The 19,993-nt window shown below is 41.8% G+C and overlaps 1 protein-coding gene across 4 annotated transcripts; it reads left to right on the top strand.

Annotated features, from left to right (window-relative positions):
* Positions 1-9,439: 9,439 nt before the first annotated feature.
* HMGN5 (high mobility group nucleosome binding domain 5) lies at positions 9,440-19,113 on the top strand. Of its 4 annotated transcripts, none has more exons than XM_070951979.1 (6): positions 9,440-10,029; positions 11,858-11,887; positions 13,376-13,411; positions 14,789-14,839; positions 17,686-17,829; positions 18,386-19,113. In XM_070951979.1, exons 1-6 carry the CDS (start codon positions 10,015-10,017, stop codon positions 18,431-18,433), a joined length of 324 nt encoding a protein of 107 aa, XP_070808080.1. In that variant the 5' UTR covers positions 9,440-10,014; the 3' UTR covers positions 18,434-19,113. The 4 variants fall into 4 exon arrangements, with proteins under 4 accessions (XP_070808080.1, XP_070808081.1, XP_070808083.1 ...); XM_070951980.1 differs by having other exon boundaries at positions 9,444-10,029; positions 13,376-13,405; XM_070951982.1 differs by lacking the exons at positions 9,440-10,029; positions 11,858-11,887 and adding an exon at positions 12,389-12,623 and having other exon boundaries at positions 13,376-13,405.
* Positions 19,114-19,993: the final 880 nt, after the last annotated feature.

Raw genomic sequence — 19,993 nt, 5'->3', positions numbered from 1 at the left:
AAAATAAGGTCGTGTCTTATATTTTTTTGAACCCTGAAATAAGCGCTTGGCCTTATTGCCGTGCGCTCAAAAGCCCAATTGGGCTTATTATCAGGGGATGTCTTACTTTGGGGGAAACAGGGTAGTGTATATTGGAGGTGGTGACCCTTCGAGTATGCAACAAAATTTCATTTTAATGTATGCCAATTAGTGTACATTCAAAGTGACAATAAAGTTATTATTCTATTATTCTAACCACACCCAGATGCAAGTCAATCCACAGAAAACCACCCCAGCTTCATAGAGCTTGTTAAGGAATTCGCAAAGTAACCCTTGCAAGGGTGTGCACATGAAAGCGATTGAGAGTAGTTACGAATAAACACAGCCAACACACAGATACACTGAGTTGTGTTTACTTTCAGGAAATAGGAAGGCACAGTCCAATAAACAGTCCAGGTCATACTTATATAAAGCAGGAGATAGCAAAACGATAGTCCAGGGATAATCCAATAACAAAGTCTTCTTACCAGTCGTCGTAGTCATTCACAATCAACAGTTCTTCTGGATTTGCAAACAGTAGCATACAGAGATATCAGAGAGCAAGAACAGCAAAGAGAAACAAACCATGTTTCTAGCTCCCTCTTAAGGAGATTGGCTACAGAGCTAACCAATCAGGACACAGTATGATGCAATACAGCAGTTTTAAAGCTATATTGAGGGTTTATATATTGCCAATCCAACAAGTTAGGTAATAGTCATTTCCTAACAGAGCTGTTATGTTCATCCCTTCACCCCTACAAAGTGACATGCCCTTGTTGCATGTCCTTCTTAACAATGCCTGTTCCTTCACTGTTCTCTCCATCAAGCCAGCCAAGAGTCTGTTCTTCTCTTTCCACCAAAAAACAGCTGGGCATTCAGGGGAAATCCACTAGCATCTATCAGACTACAACTGAAAAGTTCAGCCCTGGCAGGGAAGAGGGGGGAAAAAGCTTGTCAACTGCTACCTAATCCCATGAGACAATTAGAAACAGCCTAGTTTGCTCAAGAAAGCCTCTTTTACCCTCAAAAAAAGAGAAGGAACTGGCTTTGCAAGATAACAGGTGACCAAAAGGGCTGCTCCCGGAATCATTGTTATGCTGCAAATCCCAAAGGTGCTTTTTTTTTTTCAGGAGGCAACTGGACTTTCTTGGGTTTTTTTTCTTTGAAGATGTTTCGCTTCTCATCCAAGAAGCTTCTTCCACTCTGAAGTCTTCAGTCTTCAAAGAAAAAAACAAGACAGTCCAGTTGCCTCCTGAAAAAAGCACCTTTGGGACAACCACGACCTGGAAGACTGAGAATCTCTACAGATTTTTAGCTATACAATTTGAGATGAACCAGTGGTGAAATTCAAATTTTTAACCTACCGGTTCTGTGGGAGTGGTGTGTCTTGGTGGGTGTGGCAGGGGAAGGATAATGCAAAATCCCCATTCCCTCCCCACTCCTGGGGGAAGGACATTGCAAAATCCCCATTCCCTCCCCACTCTTGGGGGAAGGACATTGCAAAATCCCCATTCCCTCCCCACTCCTGGGGGAAGGATATTGCAAAATCCCCATTCCCCCCCCACTCCTGGGGGAAGGATAATGCAAAATCCCCATTCCCACCCCACTCCTGGGGGAGGATATTACAAAATCCCCATTCCCTCCCCATTCTTGGGGGAAGGACATTGCAAAATCCCCATTCCCACCCCACTCTGGGGCCAGCCAGAGGTGGTATTTGCTGGTTCTCCGAACTACGGGTTCTCCAGAACCTGTTAGAACCTGCTAGATTTCACCCCTAAAATGAACATCCTTTGAGTGGTGTGGGAGTAGGAATCGTTTCCAGAGAAAAAAATTGCAGAGTACAGAACCAGGAGCACTACTCAGGCAATCCTGAGGACACAGATAAACCTCCAAGTGCTTCAAGGACCTCTAAAAGGGTGCAAATGACCAGCTGTCTGCAAGGAATATCAATCCTTCCATTCCCCACCATCCAGTCAGAGCTGAAGAAGCTCCTTGGATGAGAAGCGAAACGTCTTCAAAGAACAAACAAGAAAGTCCAGTTGCCTCCTGAAAACAAAACACTTTTGGGACAACCAGGACCTGAATGACTGAGAATCTCTACAGACTTTTATGCTGTGAATGTTTGAAGAGGGCCATTAAACACATTACCCTCATTTGTGACAACAAAGGAAAAAACAAGGGTGCTCTACCATGGAGATGATAATTTGGTCAGCTGAATAGGTTCTGCTTCGATTCAGTTCAAAGTCTCTAAATTAAGTGGTGGTGAAGAGCAAGGTATTCACTGCTTGCATTTGTTTTGTTTTAAAGCAAGATGTTTTGTAGCCAGAACTTGGATGAATATATAGGATGAATGAAACCAGAAGACATACAAGTATTTTCACCACTCCCATGCTTCAATTACTGTCCTTTTTTTAATGCATTGTTTATTTAAGGCATTTAGACCTTATTCACCACCTGAAAAGACTCCTAGTGCAGCTTTTGTAAAAATTAATACAAATAAGACTGTCTCTACCTGAAGGTTTCCCATCTATGAAACACGATAAAATAGGAAAAAAGGAATGAGGAACAGAAAAACAAGGAAACCCAAGACCAACGTTGTTAAAGTCTTCTTTTGAAAGCAGAGAACAAATTCCTTACCTTTTTTTCCCCTGCCCATTTTAAAAGCCTAAGTACCAATATGTAGTGAAATAACTCCAAAATGAAAACATCTTATTAAAGTTTATCATGAGATAAAACAAATGCAATAAAAATGAAAGTTAGAGAAGTGCAGAAAGACAAAAATAGTGAATGTTGACTTTTTTCCCCAATGCAGTAGAGTAGAAAAATACTTATAACCTCAACCTTTTGCTTTACATTTCTAAACTTAAAATAGAAAACATTAAACATATTAGAAACACTGGATATGATCCTTAAAGAGTTGTTTCTTTCAAACACCTTAGAGGCCTTTTTTTCCCCTTTCAGGATCACATTATATCACTTCTATCACTCTCATAATCACCTCATTAACCTTTCAGGCGTAATAAGCAAGTTTTATGCCAAGCACCCATATAACAAACTGAATCAATTCAGAATATATCCTAGCAAAAGACAGGCAGTTCCATGTATTTTGATTGAAAACAATATTTGTCCAAGCCCAATTCTGCTTTACCCACTGCATGTATTGATTTCAGGTCTGCTGGCAGTTGTATCTTCAGAACAAAGATTAGGGGAAACCTCAAAAATATTACCATATACAGGTGGTAACTTCTGCCTATGTACAAACTCCACAAGAACTTGAAAATAAAGGTGCAGAGCAGTGATGGCTAACCTTTTTGCCATCGCGTGCCAGGAGAGGGGAGAGTGCGGGGGGTGCGTGCCCACACCCATAATTCTATGCACCCTGCCCCCGCGCATGTGCGCACAACCCCCCCCCTCTCCCTGCTTCTGGTACGCGATGGCCCGGTAGGCCTGTTTTTGTCTCTCCTCAAGCTCTGGGGAGAGCAAAAAATGGGCCTTCTGGTCCCACTGGAAGTTGGCAAACGGGCCGTTTCCGGCCTCCGGAGGGCCTCCGGGGGGGTAGGGAAGGCCGTTTTCACCCTCTCCAGACTCCTAGAAAGGCTCTGGAGCCTGAGGAGAGAGAAAAACGGGCCTTCCCCACCACTCCCCGAGGCCCTCCGGAGGCAGGAAACAGCCTGTTTCCCTACTTCTGGTGGTCCCAGAAGCCCCCAAAATCAGCTGTCCGGTGCACACATGTGCACTGGAGCTGAGCTTGCGTGCCCACCGATATGGCTACATGTGCCACCTGTGGCACGCGTGCCATAGGTTCGCCATAACAGGTGTAGAGTAATAGGTAAAGCCACTATGTTAAAGAAAGACCAACTCAAAGAGAAGTAAGACAGGGTTGCATCTTGGCTCACAGGCTCTTCAATGTGTACATCAACTTTCTTATAAGTAGTTTGGTGCATCAGCCCTTAAAGTTAGCCAATGTTGCAATCTTATTGAATATTGATGGTGTCAAGCTCCAGAAACATGAATTGGATGAAAATGACATTTTCTGGACATTTTAGCTACTAACAGTTCTGAGGGAGTACTTAAGCTGGTGACTTATAAGTGAACTTCCTAGGTTCCTTGTATTGTACAATGTGACTTCAAGCAGTTTTGTTCCAGGAGCAACAACTGATTGACTAGAGATTCAGAGTACATGAAAGCTTTTAGAAAGCCACAGGATCCATCCATGGAATCTTAACCACTATGATACGCTGGATGCCCTTATGGTCCTGCGAAGTAGAAAAACAGAGTTGGAAGAGATCTTGGAAGTCTTCTAGTCCAACCCCCTGCTTAGGCAGGAAACCCTACACCATTTCAGACAAATGGTTATCCAATCTCTTCTTAAAAACTTCCAGTGTTGGAGAATTCACAACTTCTGGAGGTAAGTTGTTCCACGGATAAATTGTTCTGTCAGGAAATTTCTCCTTGGTTCTAGGTTGCTTCTCTCCTTGATTAGTTTCCACCGATTGCTCCTTGTCCTGCCCTCAGGTGCTTTGGAGAATAGCTTGACCCCCTCTTCTCTGTGGCAGCCCCTGAGATACTGGAACACTGCTATCATGTCTCCCCTGGTCCTTCTTCTCATTAAACTAGACATACCCAGTTCTTGCAACCGTTCTTTATGTTTTAGTCCCCAGTCCCCAATCCTCTTTGTTGCTCTTCTCTGCACTCTTTCTAGTCTCAACATCTTTTTTACATTGTGGCAACAAAAACTGGATGCAGTATTCCAAGTGTGTCCTTCCCAAGGCATTATAAAGTGATATTAACACTTCACGTGATCTTGATTCTATCCCTCTGTTTATGCAGCCTAGAACTGTGTTGGCTTTTTTGGCAGCAGCAACACACTGCTGGCTCATATTTAAATGGTTGTCCACTGGGACTCCAAGTTCCCCCTTCACAGTTACTACAATTGAGCAAGCTATTATATAATGGTAGTCATAATCTCCCTTTGCCTTTTCTGGATAAAGGCAAATACTTCCCAAAATTCTAGGTTACCACTACATAGAAAATTTACTTTCCAGGATGTTCTCTGGGGTTTACATGGAACCCAGAAGTGTCCTTGAGAATAAAAGTACTATACTATGTGAGACTGAGGTGCTCTGCTTAATAGTAACATGTCCTTATCTCATTTTTAATCAAACAAAATGAAAATCAGGGAAGGCAAGAGAGGTGATGCCAAGTGCCTTGTTGGCATTCCATGCATTAAGCAATAAACTAAAGTTTCAATAAAGGAGAATATTTGCAGCTCAGGGTTGAAATGAAGGGGTCTTTGTTGGTCTCTGAGCTTGATTGTTTTCTTGCAGACATTTCATTACCCAAATTAGGTAACATCATCAATAGTAAGCCCCATTCTTTACTAGTTTGAGTAAAGAAACATCTTCAAGAAAACAAACAAACTCAGAGAGCAACAAGGATCCCTCAAAGAGCCTTGGTGGTGCAGCAGACTAAAGTGCTGTTAAATAGCACCAGCTGCCTGCAATTACTGCAAGTTCAAATCTCACCAGGCTAAAGGTTGACTCAGCCTTCCATCCTTTCGAGGTAGGTAAAATGAGGATCCAGATTGTGGGGGCAATAAACTGTATAAAAAAGAACACTGCTTAGGGAGCCCCAAAAGCCCTACTAAGCAGGTATATACAAAAGTATGAAGGCTATTGCTTAACACATTGTAAGCCGCCCTGAATCTCCGGAGAAGGGCGGCATATAAATCGAACCAATAAATAAATAAATAAAACTAAAGTTTATATCAGAAAGGCTGGATTTACACAGCTGTTAAACCTGGTTTTCAAAACGTACCAGTTAACTTTCTGTAACAGACTACGCCAAAACCAAAGAAGAGACACGGTGTTCCACCCATTTTGTTCTAGCTACAAAAAGACCTCATCTCCAGATCTCTTTTCCTACAATGGCCCAGCCCATCTACCTTGGGTGCAACAGGATTTCACCTGGCCAAATCATCCACTATAGTTTCTCTGCTGGTTTGTCCACTCTTGCTTTCATTCAAGATCTGGTGAACATGGGAATGGAAGGTATCTGCCCTTAGGCATGTTCTGTTCACTTTTGACCTGCTTGACGTGAAGAAACGGTGAGAGCTGGAGAAGTAGACCAGACAGGTTTGACGGATCAGTTGCCACTTGGCCTTCTGAATGAAAGATCAACGATTGTCATCAGAGAAAAGAGGTGTTTTCTTTTCTCTTCCAACAATTAAGTTCCTATTATTTTATAGCCGTATTTCTGTTGACCTTTCCTCAGAAAGGAAAGACACTTTAAGAAAAATAGCAATTCCTGCAATTTAAATCCCGCTGAAGTCAATTGGATGCCCAACTGGAGACACACAAATCTCAGATTTAAGTGCCCTTCTCTGTAGAGCAGGGGTCCCCAACCGTGGCAACTTTAAGACTTGTGGACTTCAACCCCCAGAATTCCTCAGCCAGCAAAGCTAGAAGGCATAGAATAAAGATCACGTGAAGTGTTGATACCACTTTATAAGGCCTTGGTAAGGCCACACTTGGAATACTGCATTCAGTTTTGGTTGCCACGATGTAAAAAAGATGTGGAGACTCTAGAAAGAATGAAGAGAAGAGCAACTAAGATGATTAGGGGACTGGAGGCTAAGACATATGAAGAACGATTGCAGGAATTGGGTATGTTTAGTCTAGTGAAAAGAAGGACTAGGAGTGACATGATAGCAGTATTCCAATTATCTCAGAGGTTGCCATAAAGAAGAGGGAGTCAAGCTATTCTCCAAAGCACCTGAGGGCAGGATTAAAAAGCAATTGGTGGAAACTAATCAAGAAGCAACCTAGAACTAAGAGAAATTTCCTGACAGTTAGAACAATTAATCCGTGGAACAACTTGCCTCCAGAAGTTTTGAATACTCCAACATGTTTTTAAGAAGAGGTTGGATAACCATTTGTCTGAACTGGTGTAGAGTTTCCTGCTTAAGCAGGGGGTTGGACTAGAAGACCTCCAAGGTCCCTTCCAACTCTGTTATTCTATTCTATTCTAAAGTTGCCAAGGTTGGGGACCCCTGCTATAGAGGTAAAGCATAAAGGTCTACATTTCCTGGGGTAGAGAAACCAATTTTCCTATCAATTAGCTCAATTTTCTGGATTGGCACCATTCACTTAAACTATAAAGCATCCCCAACCAACTAAAATAAGAGTTGTTGGCCGAGTAGTGCCCACAGTTCTGGTGTCTGCAAAAGATGGTTTTTTACACTTTTTGCCTGCCGTAAAATGAAGACGTAGAGATTTGACAAAGCACGGCATCTACAGTCCATAAAACTTTATTCCTTGAACTACCAGTGAATAGAATGTAGGGAAAGACCAGCAGCAGAAAAGTGCCAGATTTGCTTCTTAAAACGAGCCACTGCTCTTAAATTTCTACTATAGACAGCAGTTATTGCACAGGTTTGCTGCTCATACTTTTCACCCTTAATAAGAACCCTCCACTGAAACTCTAGCCTTGTACCTTTTTTAAGCTGTTTCCATAAAAGTGAGGAATTTACTAGCTGTACCTTCACATTTTCAAAACTCAAAATATCAAATATCAAATATCAAAACTCAAAGCAAATCAGAATTAAACCATAAACCATTTTCTTTCCCAAAGGGGGAAAAAAATTCTCTCCCAAGCAAGAAAACATTTCCCAAACGAGGAAAAAAAATATTTTCTTTCCCAAACGAGGAAAAACATATATTTTTTTCAACTGCTGGAAGGAAAAAATAATCATCTTCAGGAGGAGGAAAAAAAAGCAATTCTAAGTAAATTCAGATACAATGTTTCCAATGGAAAGTCTACAAAGTGGGTATCTGTAACTCTTTTTTTTTTTTTTTTAATAGAATAGAATTCTTTATTGGCCAAGTGTGATTGGACACACAAGGAATTTGTCTTTTGTGCATACGGTCTTAGTGTACATAAAGAAAAAAATAAAATATATTCATCAAGAATCATAAAATACAACACTTAGTGATAGTCATAGGATACTAATAAGCAATCAAATCATACTAGGAAACAAATAAAACAATATAAGTTGTAAAGATACAAGCAACGTGGATATAGCCATAAACGGGAAGAGAGAGGTACTAGGAAGGATGAGAAGAAGAATAGTAATAGTCTTAGTAGTTAATAGTCTGGCATTGAGGTCCTAATCAGATCTACCTAGAATAGACATGAAAGGTGTCTAAAAAGTGACAATTTCGAAACAACAGTGTTAATCTAGGCCTATTAGCTGACAGTTCTCTAAGGGGGAAACAGCTCTCCTTGAACGGGAAGCCTGCAAATATCCAAGGTGGGAACCAAATCCCAATCCACAAAGCGGTTAGGAGCCTAACAAATGTTGCCTATTGAATTAAGGGGCGCGTGCATAGAGCATCGCTTCAGACAAGGCAGGCTACAGTATTACAGCCCCTCCGAGCGCTTTTAAGCAGAAAAGGGGACGATGTGGATTTTATTTAAAACTTTCCATTGTTTCCTTTGAAAACCCCTCTGGAATCTTTTTTTTTTTTTTTGGAAAGAAGAGCGACGGAGCCCTCAAAGTCAGGAATAATCCATCCTAAGGCATTGCAGGGTTCCCAAATTCTTTCATTCGTTTGGAGGGGGGTGGGGGGGGGAAGGAAGGAAGGAGGCGGCGCAGCCCCGGGTCTCCGGCCTAGCAAATGCACGCTCGTCCACTCTCTTGCAAAAGCAACCCACCGCTGCGAGGAAAGTGTCCCCTTTGCACGCTTGCCACCCTTTGCAATCTGCTCGGGGAGGAGGAGGAGAAGGGGGGGGCGATCCTTCCATGCAGACCCATCGGGCTAGCCTCCCCCTCCCCCCCTGGGGGGGTGTTGCACTCTTAGCACCCCTCCCCCATCTGCACCCTTCTTCCTCCTCCTCCTCCTCCTCCGCAGCCACTGCCTTCGCCAAGAGAAGGCGCTAGGGCAGCCATGTTGCAGCCCGTGCAAAGGGAAAGCGAGCTCGCCCGTGTTGCACGCCGCCCGAGGGCTTTGCACGAGCCCCCTTTCCTCGGGGGAAGAAGGGGCAACTTTGGGCCTCTTTGCAAAGGGAGAGGGGGCGCTGCAAAGAGGCGTAAATTTGCACGGGGAGGGAAGGAGGAGGGGGTTTCCTTTCCTTTGCCCCAAGGGGCTGGGCGCCAAGGAGAGACGACGAGGGTCGTGCAAGCTTGCAAGAAAGGGGAGGGGGCGCAGGGGAAAGGAGGGGGCATAAAAGGAGGGGGGCTGGCCCTGGAGTCCCTGGGCCATTTCGTCCAGTTGGAGGGAGGGGGAGGAAAAAAAAGGGGGGGGTGTTTCAGGAAGCGCTTTTTAAGGGCCGCTCGCCTGCGCAGACGGCAAAAAAAGCACTGGGCGACGCGCGCGAGCGCCTCTCTCGCGCTAAGAAGCCTGGCTCCGCCTCCCGTCCGAATCCTACCAATCGGCGCCTTTGGTCAGGTCCGGCCCGAGCTTTCTATTGGTTCAGGCGCGCGTCATTCTCGGCCCAGGACTTTCCTCGCGCTTCCCATTCATGCAGTTTGGTTGAGTGTTGGTGTATTTTACTGTTTGCAATAAAGAAGGGGGGAATTTTTTTTTTTTTAAATTTAAAAAAAAGAAAAGGTTCAGGGTGGGTTTTTGTGTGTGTGTGTGCGTGTGTTTTGTTTTTGCTGCTGCCGCCGCTGCCATTCGCTCGTGGTGTTTTGATACAGTTTTGCAAAGAAAGAGACTTTTTTGTTTTTGTTTGTTTGTTTTTTTTAAAAAAAAACCAACCTAACCAACCAACCAACCAAAATCAGGCCTTTTTTTTCTAAAAAAAAAAAAAAAAAAAAGCGGGTTTTGTTTTGCGCGCGGTGCTTTGATTCTCCCCCCCTTTTTTTTTCTCCCCCCCCACCTTCATCTTTTGCATTTGTTTCGAGGGGAGGGCGACCGCCTTTTCCCTCCTCCCCCTTTGCAAAGATCCGCATCTCGTTCTGATCTGCAACCAACACTTTCAAAAGGATCAACTATGCCCAAAAGAAAGGTAAGCAAGCGAACGTGGTGGAAGGGTGGGTGGGGGGGCTGCAACGGACCGAGGACGGGAAAGACGCGCGAAAGCCCCTTTTTGCGCGGGGAGAAAAGAGAGGGGGGGGGGGAGAGAGAAAGATGGCTTTGACTTGCGCGCGCGCGCCCGTGTGCTCGGTGTGTGTTTTTGTGTGTGTGTGTGTGTGTGTGCGCGGGGGTTTCGTGGAAAGCTTTTTTTCTCGTGCAAGCGAGCGAGCGAGCGCTTGGGAGCGAGGGCGGGCGCTTGGCAGCCGCGATCGGCAATCCCCGCCGAAAAGCTGCTGAGCCGAGTGGAGTTTGGCTTTTGGGGTTTTTTTTTTTGTTTGCAGAACGGAGCCTGGCTCGGTGCGTCTCCATGCTGGATTGCAAACAGCCATAGTGCCGCTTGCTGACCGCAGGCGCCCCACCTCCTCTTCCTCCTCCTCTCTCTCTCCCCTCCAAAATGCAAAGCCCCCTGCCGAGCCTCCGGGGCTTGTCTTGAAGCCATCGGAGGCTGTTCGGGCCGAGGCTTTTCCCCCCCCACCCCCACGATCGGGGGAAGCTCTGGCTCTCCTGCGTTTGCCTTTGTTCTTTTTATTTTTTTTTCCTTCCTCCCCCCACTTTTCCTTCGTTCTCCCGGCCCTTCCTCCTACTTGTCATACCAGATGGTGGTGCAGTGGCGACTCGGAGCCGGTAGGGGGCGCAGAGCTTTGCCATATTTTGGGGGGGGGGGGCTTTGAGATGTGGCAAGAGATTTCCGAAGCCCCAATTCGGTGCAACTTTAAACAAGCAGGCGTCTCTCTCTCTCTTGCTTCCCCCCCCCGCTCCTCTTTTTTTTTTTTATTTATTGTTTTATTCTTTTGCAAATCCGATCCTTGAGATTTACCCATGGGAAGGGGGAGGGGAGGTTTTCCCGTTTGGAAAGTGCAGCTATATAAGGAGCTGGGGGAGGGGGGAGGGGAAAGCATGCCATAAAAAATGGGGTGATGTCGGCTTGTGTGCAAGAGAGTTTTGTAGGGCAAAGCAGAGGAGCCCCGATTCGCTTTATGTCCCCGCCTTCCCGGGTGGGGTGTGGGTGGGGGCTAAAGCGAGAGATGCGTTTAAAAAGGCTCCACGCCCTTTACAGGTCTTTTGCAAACGACCTTGTTCTTGCAGGTAATTTGGCGGGATTTTTTTTTTTTTTGGGCTGCCTCCCGTTTTTTAAAGTTGGGACGCGATGACGTCAAGCAAAACGGACCGCCCCGAGAAGCATTGTGGGATGTGTAGTCCGGGGAGTTTGGAAGAGTGTTCAAACAATGTAAAAAAAAAAAGAGAGAGAGAGAAGCCTGCGGGACTGTTAAAAATTGCAGCTGTTGGCAGAAGAATCTGATCCGTTTCTAATTTTTTTTAAAAAAAAACGCAGCCTGCGCTATATTTGATTGGGATTTTATTTTTTTTTATTTTATTTTTTTACTGAAACACAACAGGAAGAGTTAGAAGGTGGAATTGATTGATAAATTGGTCAGTTCTTGGAGTTTTCTTGCACTGCTGTATGTGTAACTCTAGCTGCTTGCTCAGTTATTTTTTTTATCATTTGCCTCCAGAATTCAAGACGGTTTTGATTGATGCAAGATACAGTTGCCTTCATTTGTCAGTTTTGATGGATGGATACCAATAAAGCTTTTTCTCACCTTTTATGTTAACAATGTCTACTGTCTCATGTTTACTAGGCCATTTATTTTAGTCAATGAGATGCACCGCCAGTTTTTCTTGGCATCCATTTCTTTTTATAAAATTGGAACAAAAGTAAGTAGTTTATATTGTGCTTGTTTCTTTTTTTATTAAACTAGGCTGCAGCTGAAGGTGAAATAAAGGAGGAGGTAAGGTTTTTTCATACATATATATATATATATATTCAGTTGTCAAGATGAAGTGAGTCTTCAAAGGAGTTGGGAAAACATGTGCCACAAGGATTGACACGCAATGGGAGCATGTGGTAGGATTTTAAATCTATATGGCAAGGATGTTGGGAAGATTGATTTGCCAAGAATTTGCAACTGATCAGCGCACACACAATTTATATGCCGAGTAAATCTATGGCAGAATTCTTTTTACATGCAATGAAAAAAATCTGTGCAGTTGGACTTGCTTAAAAGAGAAAATCACTGAGTAAGAACATCGGGGTTTCCCCCTCCATCCCAAAATAGTTTCTTTATAGTATTGTCATGCTATCAATCATAATTGGCTGCATTCAGTACATCAATCTTTGAGCCATGGATTGCAAACCACAGTGTGGCTTAGGATTCTGCCTCAGTTTGTTACAAGAAACCAGTCTTCCACTGTGGGCTCCGTTCCTCCTTTTCATCTGTGGGCCTGGAAGGAAGAGACTTCTACCTTTCAATTTCAATTGTTATTGCCCCAATGTCAAAAGTTTGTAGCTTGTTCAAGTTTATGAGTAGTGAGAGAAAGGGCCAGGATGACGACATTAGACTTTGGGATCAATTCTTTTTTTCGAACCAGATTTCAATGTCACAGAGAGCTACAGTTGGTCAAAAGCTAAAATGAACTCCACGGGAGTATCGGGAGAATGGAGATACAAACTGAACCCAGGAAATGGTTAGTTCTGTTCTTGTTTGTCTTCAGATCACTTTCGATTCCTGGCGACTACACAGAACACTCCCTGCAGTTTTTTTGGCAACAGTTGTGGAAGTGGTTGGCCCTTGCCTTTTCACAGTTAAGATTCCCACAACCACCCTGTTGGCTTTGGCCTAAAGTGGGACTAGAACTCATGGTCTCCTGGTGCTTTCATTACCACACCAAAGTAGCATACTCACATCTCTATCCAACAAAATGTGTTTAGTTGGGCAGATAACAAATATTGTCATTCATCTGTATCATTTTTGGTTTTTTTACACGCAATAAAGCTAACCATACTAACTTCTACATCCTGATAAGTAGTCACCAGATAAGCTAGAATATCCCAGTTTGGTTGTAAGGCAATCCTAGTTTAAGAGACCGCAGAGTTTATTGTATGAAGAAAAGTGCCAAGAGAAGAAAATATGTAGACATAATTGCCTGTTTCTGTTCCAATCAGCTATGGTTTATTAGGCTGTAAGAGTTACAAACCAGCTCCATAGTCTTCAATATAACATTTCACTTTTGCAAAACTGTATCCGATGCATTTTTTTTTTTTTTTCAAAATAAGTCTTAATGAATGTAGTGGGATTTTCGTGTTAAATGAGAAGAGCATTTACTCTAGTGCTGACAAAGAGCATGGTTGCCTGAGGTATGTTGTTTTGAATTTCTGTGAATTCTACTTTTAAGAAAACTGATGTTTGGTTTTAGTAATTTGTTTTTCTCTTCTGCAGCCAAAGAGACGATCGGCTAGACTGTCTGCTGTGAGTGTACGACTCTTTTTAAAAAATCCATATTACATTAAAGCTGTTACAATCAATAGATCTTTCAAAGTATCACTCAAGTAGCCTCCTGTGAATTACTTCCAAGTCTAAATATATATTTACTCTAAATAAATACATGACACTATTGCTTCACCATGATAAGCCACATCTCGAGTATTTTCCAAACTTGTCAGCTTCTAAATAGATGGACTTCACATCTCCCAGAATTCTGAGCCAGCATGGCCACAGCTAAGAATTCTGGGAATTGAAGACCATAAAAGTAGAAGCTGCAGAATTGGAGGATTGGGAGAAAATTTGAAATAGAAATTATAAGATAACTAAATCGGCAAAATACAAAGAGAACCAATATAAAATGTTCTGTCACTGGCACTTGGCACCTTCTAGGCTAGCAAAGATATATCCAAATTTAAGCCCAAACTGTTGGAAATGTGGTCAAAAACAAGGTAACTTTTATCATACATGGTGGTTGTGTCCTGAAATGAAGTACTGGAAGAAAATACATAGATGGTTACAGGAACTAACAGGATAGAATATACCCTGGAACTATTTCATAGAATATACCCCGGAACTATTTCTCCTAGGGATAGCTAAAAGGAAATACGATAAAAGAATAATAAATTTCATTTTAAATATAATAACCGCAGCAAAGTTAGCTTTCGTGCAATGTTGGAGAAATACAAATATACCTTCCAAAGGTTTAATAATTAAAAAAGTATTTGACTGTGCTGAAATGGATAAATTAACAATTGAACTGAAAGGACAAATAGATTCAGAATACTACGCAATATGGGAGAAGTGGTACAATTGGATTGAGAACAGAAAAACAGAAGTAGAATTAAATGTATAGTAAAAATGTATAGCGTGTATTTGAATTGAAATGTTATGGTATGTAAATGTTCGCAGTTCTGCATAAGATGAGTAATATTTGTTTATCTGTAAAAACGCAATAAAAATATTAATTAAAAAAGAAGAAGCTGCCATGGTTAAGAAACACTGATCTAGAACCTTGTTCTCTTTGTACATGCATATTTTACTTCAGTCATAATAGGGGGGGGGGAATTATTATTTCAGTAGCTGCTCATCTCAAATATATGATCTCGGGTAGCTTACAATACCTAAAGGCAATATCCAGATCCAAAACAGAAATCTTGTATAAAAATAACTTTTGCATTGGGATAAATGTTTCCAGAGTCAATGGTGGTTTATGAAATTATAGCTGCTATTTTTATTTTAAGGCTACCATTGTAATCCTAAGGACCAGAAAATTCAGACGTTTTATAAGGGACCACAGAGGTCTGAGCAAATTGAACTAACAAGAATGCTGTGTTTATTTAACAACGTATCTCTGTGCTTTTCTTACAGAAGCCTGCTCCACCCAAACCAGAGCCAAAGCCGAAAAAGGCGCCGCCGAAGGTAAATGAATTACATGCTTGTGTGTCCGAATGCCTTGACTTGAGGATTCCCTCCGATGTCAGAATGGACTCTTATTCCCTTAAAGAAGTCTTGATTTTTTTCTTTCTTTCTTTTTTATGTATACTGATGACATGATATAGGTGATGATGAGGAAGATGATGATGATCTATCATCTAATTTTACTGGGGGGGGAATATATTTGGAGAGGTTGGATTTAGTAGCTTTTGATTATATGGATGTGAGAATCCAGCCTTGTTGTATTTAGTCAGTTGTTTACTTCAAGAGAACTGTTTTAAGTCAAGGAACTAACTAGTAGCTGAGACGTATCTAAAAGGAAAAAAAAATGGATGAACAACCACACACCTTAGAGATGTGCAGATGTGAAAGAGGGTACACATACCCTGGAGTTTTAAATGAAAGTTCCTTCCCCTGAGCAGTTTTGTTGTCCACCGTAACAGACAGTTTTAGAAGGGGAACATCCCTAGCAACCCAAAACATGGTGCCAAGGCACTTTCTAGGCCGCTTATCTGTGGCAGCCAAGTAAAATCTCTGCCGTGATCAGATTGTATCTGAAGATGGTACCGTGTTTCCCTGAAAATAAGACCCTGTCTTATATTTTTTTGAACCCCAAAATAAGCGCTTGGCCTTATTTTTGGGGAGGTTTTATTATTTTGGGGTGTGTGGAGCAAGACAAGGATCCTCTTGCTGTCTTACCTTATTTCCAGCTCTGTCTCCCTAACCCTAAATGGTGGGGTCCGGCTGTGCATTCGGTTAAATATTTTCGGGGAGGGCTTATTTTCAGGTAGGGCTTGTTTTGGGGGCAGGGCTTATTATCCATGAAGGTCTTCTTTTCAAGAAAACACTGTAGATTGTCATTCACGTAAGCCATAGAAAAGAAGATTTATTGAGTAAGATGGGGGTAATTGAATGATACATAATGGTTCAATTGTGAAACTTCATTGGGTGGGAGGATAGTTTAATTCATTATCTTTAAAGGTCACTGCTAACTTGACTGGGTCACTTTCAGTTTAACTTTCTTAAGAGTTACCTCGAAAGGAGAACAAGGAACCTATATTGAAAAGGACTAGGGTGACATGATAGCAGTGTTCCAGTATCTAAGGGGCTACCACAAAGAAGATGGGGTCAAGACGACAATGGAAAGATGGAAGCTTATCAAAAAGAGAAGCAACCTAGAACTAAGGAAAAATTTCCTGACAGTGAGAACAATTAATCAGTGGAAGAACTTGCCTCCAGAAATTGTGAATGCTCTATCACTGGAGGTTTTTAAGAAGAGAATCGACAACCAGTTGATTGAAATAATCTTGTGCTTGAGCAGGGATTGATTGGAAGACCTCCAAGGTCCCTTCCAACTCTGTTATTCAGTTATAGTCATGATTTTCCTGTGAATTTGTTAAAGGGAGAAAACTATGGAGAAGTTACCAAATTTCCTATTTTGGGATTGGGAGCTCTAAATCCAATGCATTTAGAAGGGCATTTGATTTTAGCCCTGTGCTATATTGACTTGGATTTTGTAATGATTTTGCACTCGGCCAGAACTTCAGTGAAGATATTGGATTGCAAATAAAAGTTTGAAAATGTCACTTTAACATTTTCTTGTGGTGGAGGCAATGAGGAAGAAATGAGAGAAAGTTACATTAATTTACAAAGAGCCTTGGTGGCGTAGCAGACTAAACTGCTGTTAAGTAGCACCACCTGCCTGCAATTACTGCAAGTTCAAATCTCACCAGGCTCAAGGTTGACTCAGCCTTCCATCCTTTCAAGGTAGGTAAAATGAGGACCCGGATTGTGGGGGCAATAAGCTGACTTTGTATAAAAAAGAACACCGCTTAGGGTGGGCCGAAAGCCCTACTAAGCAGGTATATACAAAAGTACGAAGGCTATTGCTTAACGCATTGTAAGCCGCCCTGAGTCTCTGGAGAAGGGCGGCATATAAATTGAACTAAGTAAGGAAGGAAGGAAGGAAGAAAGAAAGAAGAAAGAAAGAGGTTCTAGCTAATTCATATGAAATAAATTAGTCTTGTAGTTGGCATTTTCTCTAGGTTAAAATTGGTTTACATGTGCAGATTGTTACTTGCAGTATACAACGTATCCTAGAAACTCAGATTGACCATGTTTCTAAATAACCATTCTTCCTAGGTTACAATGTACAACGGAAATGAGTTCAAGTCAGGCCAAGGGTTGCCTAAATATTTTATATATTTTATTTTGTATTGAAAAATAAATAAAACCTTTATCCAATTGAAAAGATATGCCCAGTCTGCATAAGTCAGGGTCTCTTAGAAATTATCTGGGAATCCTGGCACAGAAAACTTCTTTAAAATTTGGATACATTTTATTAGCATTAACATAAACACTGATCTCTCAAGTTTTTGTTCTCCCTGCCTGGCATCGAAATATGATAATCTTGTTCTGAAAGCACAGATAAAAGTTTTCTTCAATCATATATATACTTTATTATTTGAGGCAATGATTTTTTAGTAGTATCTATACCTTAGAATGAGATTGCCAATACCCTGCCTCTTTTTTTTGAATTTTTTAAAATTAAAGATAATATGCACAGATAGAAAAGTAGCAGTCCTGAAAAGGTCAAAAATACAAGGATTGGTCAAAAAGTTACTTTTTCATCAGTTGTAACTGAATGGTTGCTAAAAGAGGCAGTCGCAAAACAAGGACTAACTATTGTTCTACCGTCAACAGATAAAATATATTAATCTTATATAGGAGTGCCAGTTTTAGACGATGACATTTTGAGGCTGGCCACTGAAAAAGGATTGGTGAGCAAGTGAGATTTTACTGTCTCTCTCTTTGTGATTCCCTCTCTACAGAAAGAAAAAGGGGGAAATGATAAGAAGGAGGACAAAAAGGTAGCAACAAAAGGGAAGAAAGGAGCCAAAGGAAAAGATGAAACTAAGCAAGAAGATGCTAAAGAAGAAAACCACTCTGAGAACGGAGATACCAAAACTAACGAGGTATTGTATTATCCCGCCATCCCGAGAACCATTTTCAAATACATAGGGAATCTGGAAAGTCCGCTCTCAACAATTCCCACTTTGTATCCAGCCCTTATATATAGGTGGTCCTTGACTTATGACCACAATTGAGACCAGACTTTCCATTCTAAAACAAGACAATTGTTAAGTCAGTTGTGCTCAATTTTACGACCTTTTTGTTATGGGGATTTTTTTCCCCCTCTTTAAATTCAGCAGCTGTCTTCTGTGCATATGGGACAGGGTAGGCATACATGGAAGCCATACCACCTCATGCTTTCAGATGGCTTCCTTATCGACCGATGGGCATTGTGCCATAAGAGTTCAAAGTTAGGGGGGAAAATACAGTTTGGCGCTTGAGTTAGCTAATCAGCAAAAGCTGGGGAGTCTCCTCCTGCTGCTGTGTGCAAGAACGGAAGTTGGTAAACTCTGCAGAATTCATTGTGTATGGGACTGATCTACTGTTACGCCCAGTATCCTTTCCAATGGATTTTCTTCCTAGCCTAATTCAATTTCTATTTCTCTCAAATACTAACAGGCACCAGCTGCTGAAGTATCTGATGTCAAGGAAGCCAAGTCCGAGTAACAGATTATAAACCCTCTTCATTTCCATCATTTGGTATTCGTACCTCCATACTGTATTGTTAAGAGAGGAATATTTTTATCAACTATTTTATAAATGCAGGTTTTTTTAGCATGAATTTAATCATGGAACATCTTCATCTCGGTTACTTGGACTTCAAAACCAACCAACCAACCAACAAAAAGAAAAAAGAAAGAAAAAGAAAATCATTGTTTTTAAAATTTTGTGATTGTCATAGTTTGTATGGTACCCGGAAAGAATCAGTGGTGGTAGCTATTGACTTCTATCAGTATATAATCCCTTTGTGTGTCAGTCATACGGAATTCAGATTTTAATTTTACCCTTGTTGCGTGTTGTATGGTTTCTTAACGTGGGGAGGTCTAAAACAAAAATACACACAAAAAACCACAATTGCGTCAGACATTCCGGTGGTTCTGTGACTTGCTTTTATAAAGAAGGTGAGATATTTTCATGAAAAATCTTAAGAAGCTGGAAACTTGTTGTATCCCAAATGTAGTTTTATTTTGTCACATTTTGGAGAATAATATTAAAATATGTAATCATGTTTTTAAATGAAATACAAAAAAAAAAACTTTTAAAAAAGAGAAGGACAGGTTTGACTGAATATACCCACTGTTAGGAATTTTGCTGGATTTATCTTAATAAAATGTCTCCTCAAAAGATTCATGATTTTGGGCTGCATTATGTTTATAGCTATACTTTCTGCCTTTGAGGCAGTGGTGAAATCCAAATTTTTTTACTATCGGTTCTGTGGGCGTGGCTTGGTGGGCGTGGTGTGTGTGGCAGGGGAAGGATACTGCAAAATCTCCATTCCCTCCCCACTCCTGGGGGAAGGATATTGCAAAATCTCCACTCCCACCCCACTCTGGGGCCAGCTAGAGATGGTATTTGCCAGTTCTCCGAACCACTCAAAATTTCCGCTACTGGTTCTCCGAACTGCTCAAAATTTCCGCTACCAGTTCTCCAGAACCTGCTGGATTTCACCCCTGCTTTGGGGTTCTGTTTTGTTTTTTTTTTAATTTGATTTATATGCCGCCCTTCTCCGAAGACTCAGGGCGGCTTACAATGTGCTCAGCAATAGCCTTCATCCTTTTGTATATTTATACAAAGTCAGCTTATTGCCCCCACAAACTGGGTCCTCATTTCACCCACCTTAGAAAGGATGGAAGGCTGAGTCAACCTTGAGCCTTGGCGAGATTCGAACCCTGCAGTAATTGCAGGCAGCTGATCTTAATAACCAGCTTAATAACAGGGTGCCTTAAACCCCTGTACTACCAAGGCTGTTCCTTTCCCTTGTGCAGGCAAGGCAATATACTTACTGGGATTACATTTAATGTTACTGGGGATTTGATCTTCGGTTCTGACTTTTCTTAAGAGACCCAAATCGTGTTTTAATATCTTGGCAAAACATGGTTTCCCATTTATCTTGCTCCGAGCCTGGCTCCTTTTAATTTGCTTCGTCACTGTCAACAGATATGAATCTCGGTACAAATTTTTGTCAACCAATAGCATCTTCTTGTAAACTGAGGAGCAGGAGAGAAA

This window comes from Pituophis catenifer, unplaced genomic scaffold, assembly GCF_029215685.1.
Source record: "Pituophis catenifer annectens isolate HBS135680 unplaced genomic scaffold, rPitCat1.0.hap2 SCAF_11, whole genome shotgun sequence".
Classification (NCBI taxonomy): domain Eukaryota; kingdom Metazoa; phylum Chordata; class Lepidosauria; order Squamata; family Colubridae; genus Pituophis; species Pituophis catenifer.
This window is presented reverse-complemented; position numbering and strand designations above follow the sequence as displayed.

Excerpts from the sequence above, each read along its gene's own strand:
- HMGN5 (XM_070951979.1), top strand. Across the intron at positions 14,840-17,685 it reads CGAAAAAGGCGCCGCCGAAG|AAAGAAAAAGGGGGAAATGA; the intron begins GTAAATGAATTA and ends CCCTCTCTACAG. Across the intron at positions 17,830-18,385 it reads GAGATACCAAAACTAACGAG|GCACCAGCTGCTGAAGTATC; the intron begins GTATTGTATTAT and ends AAATACTAACAG.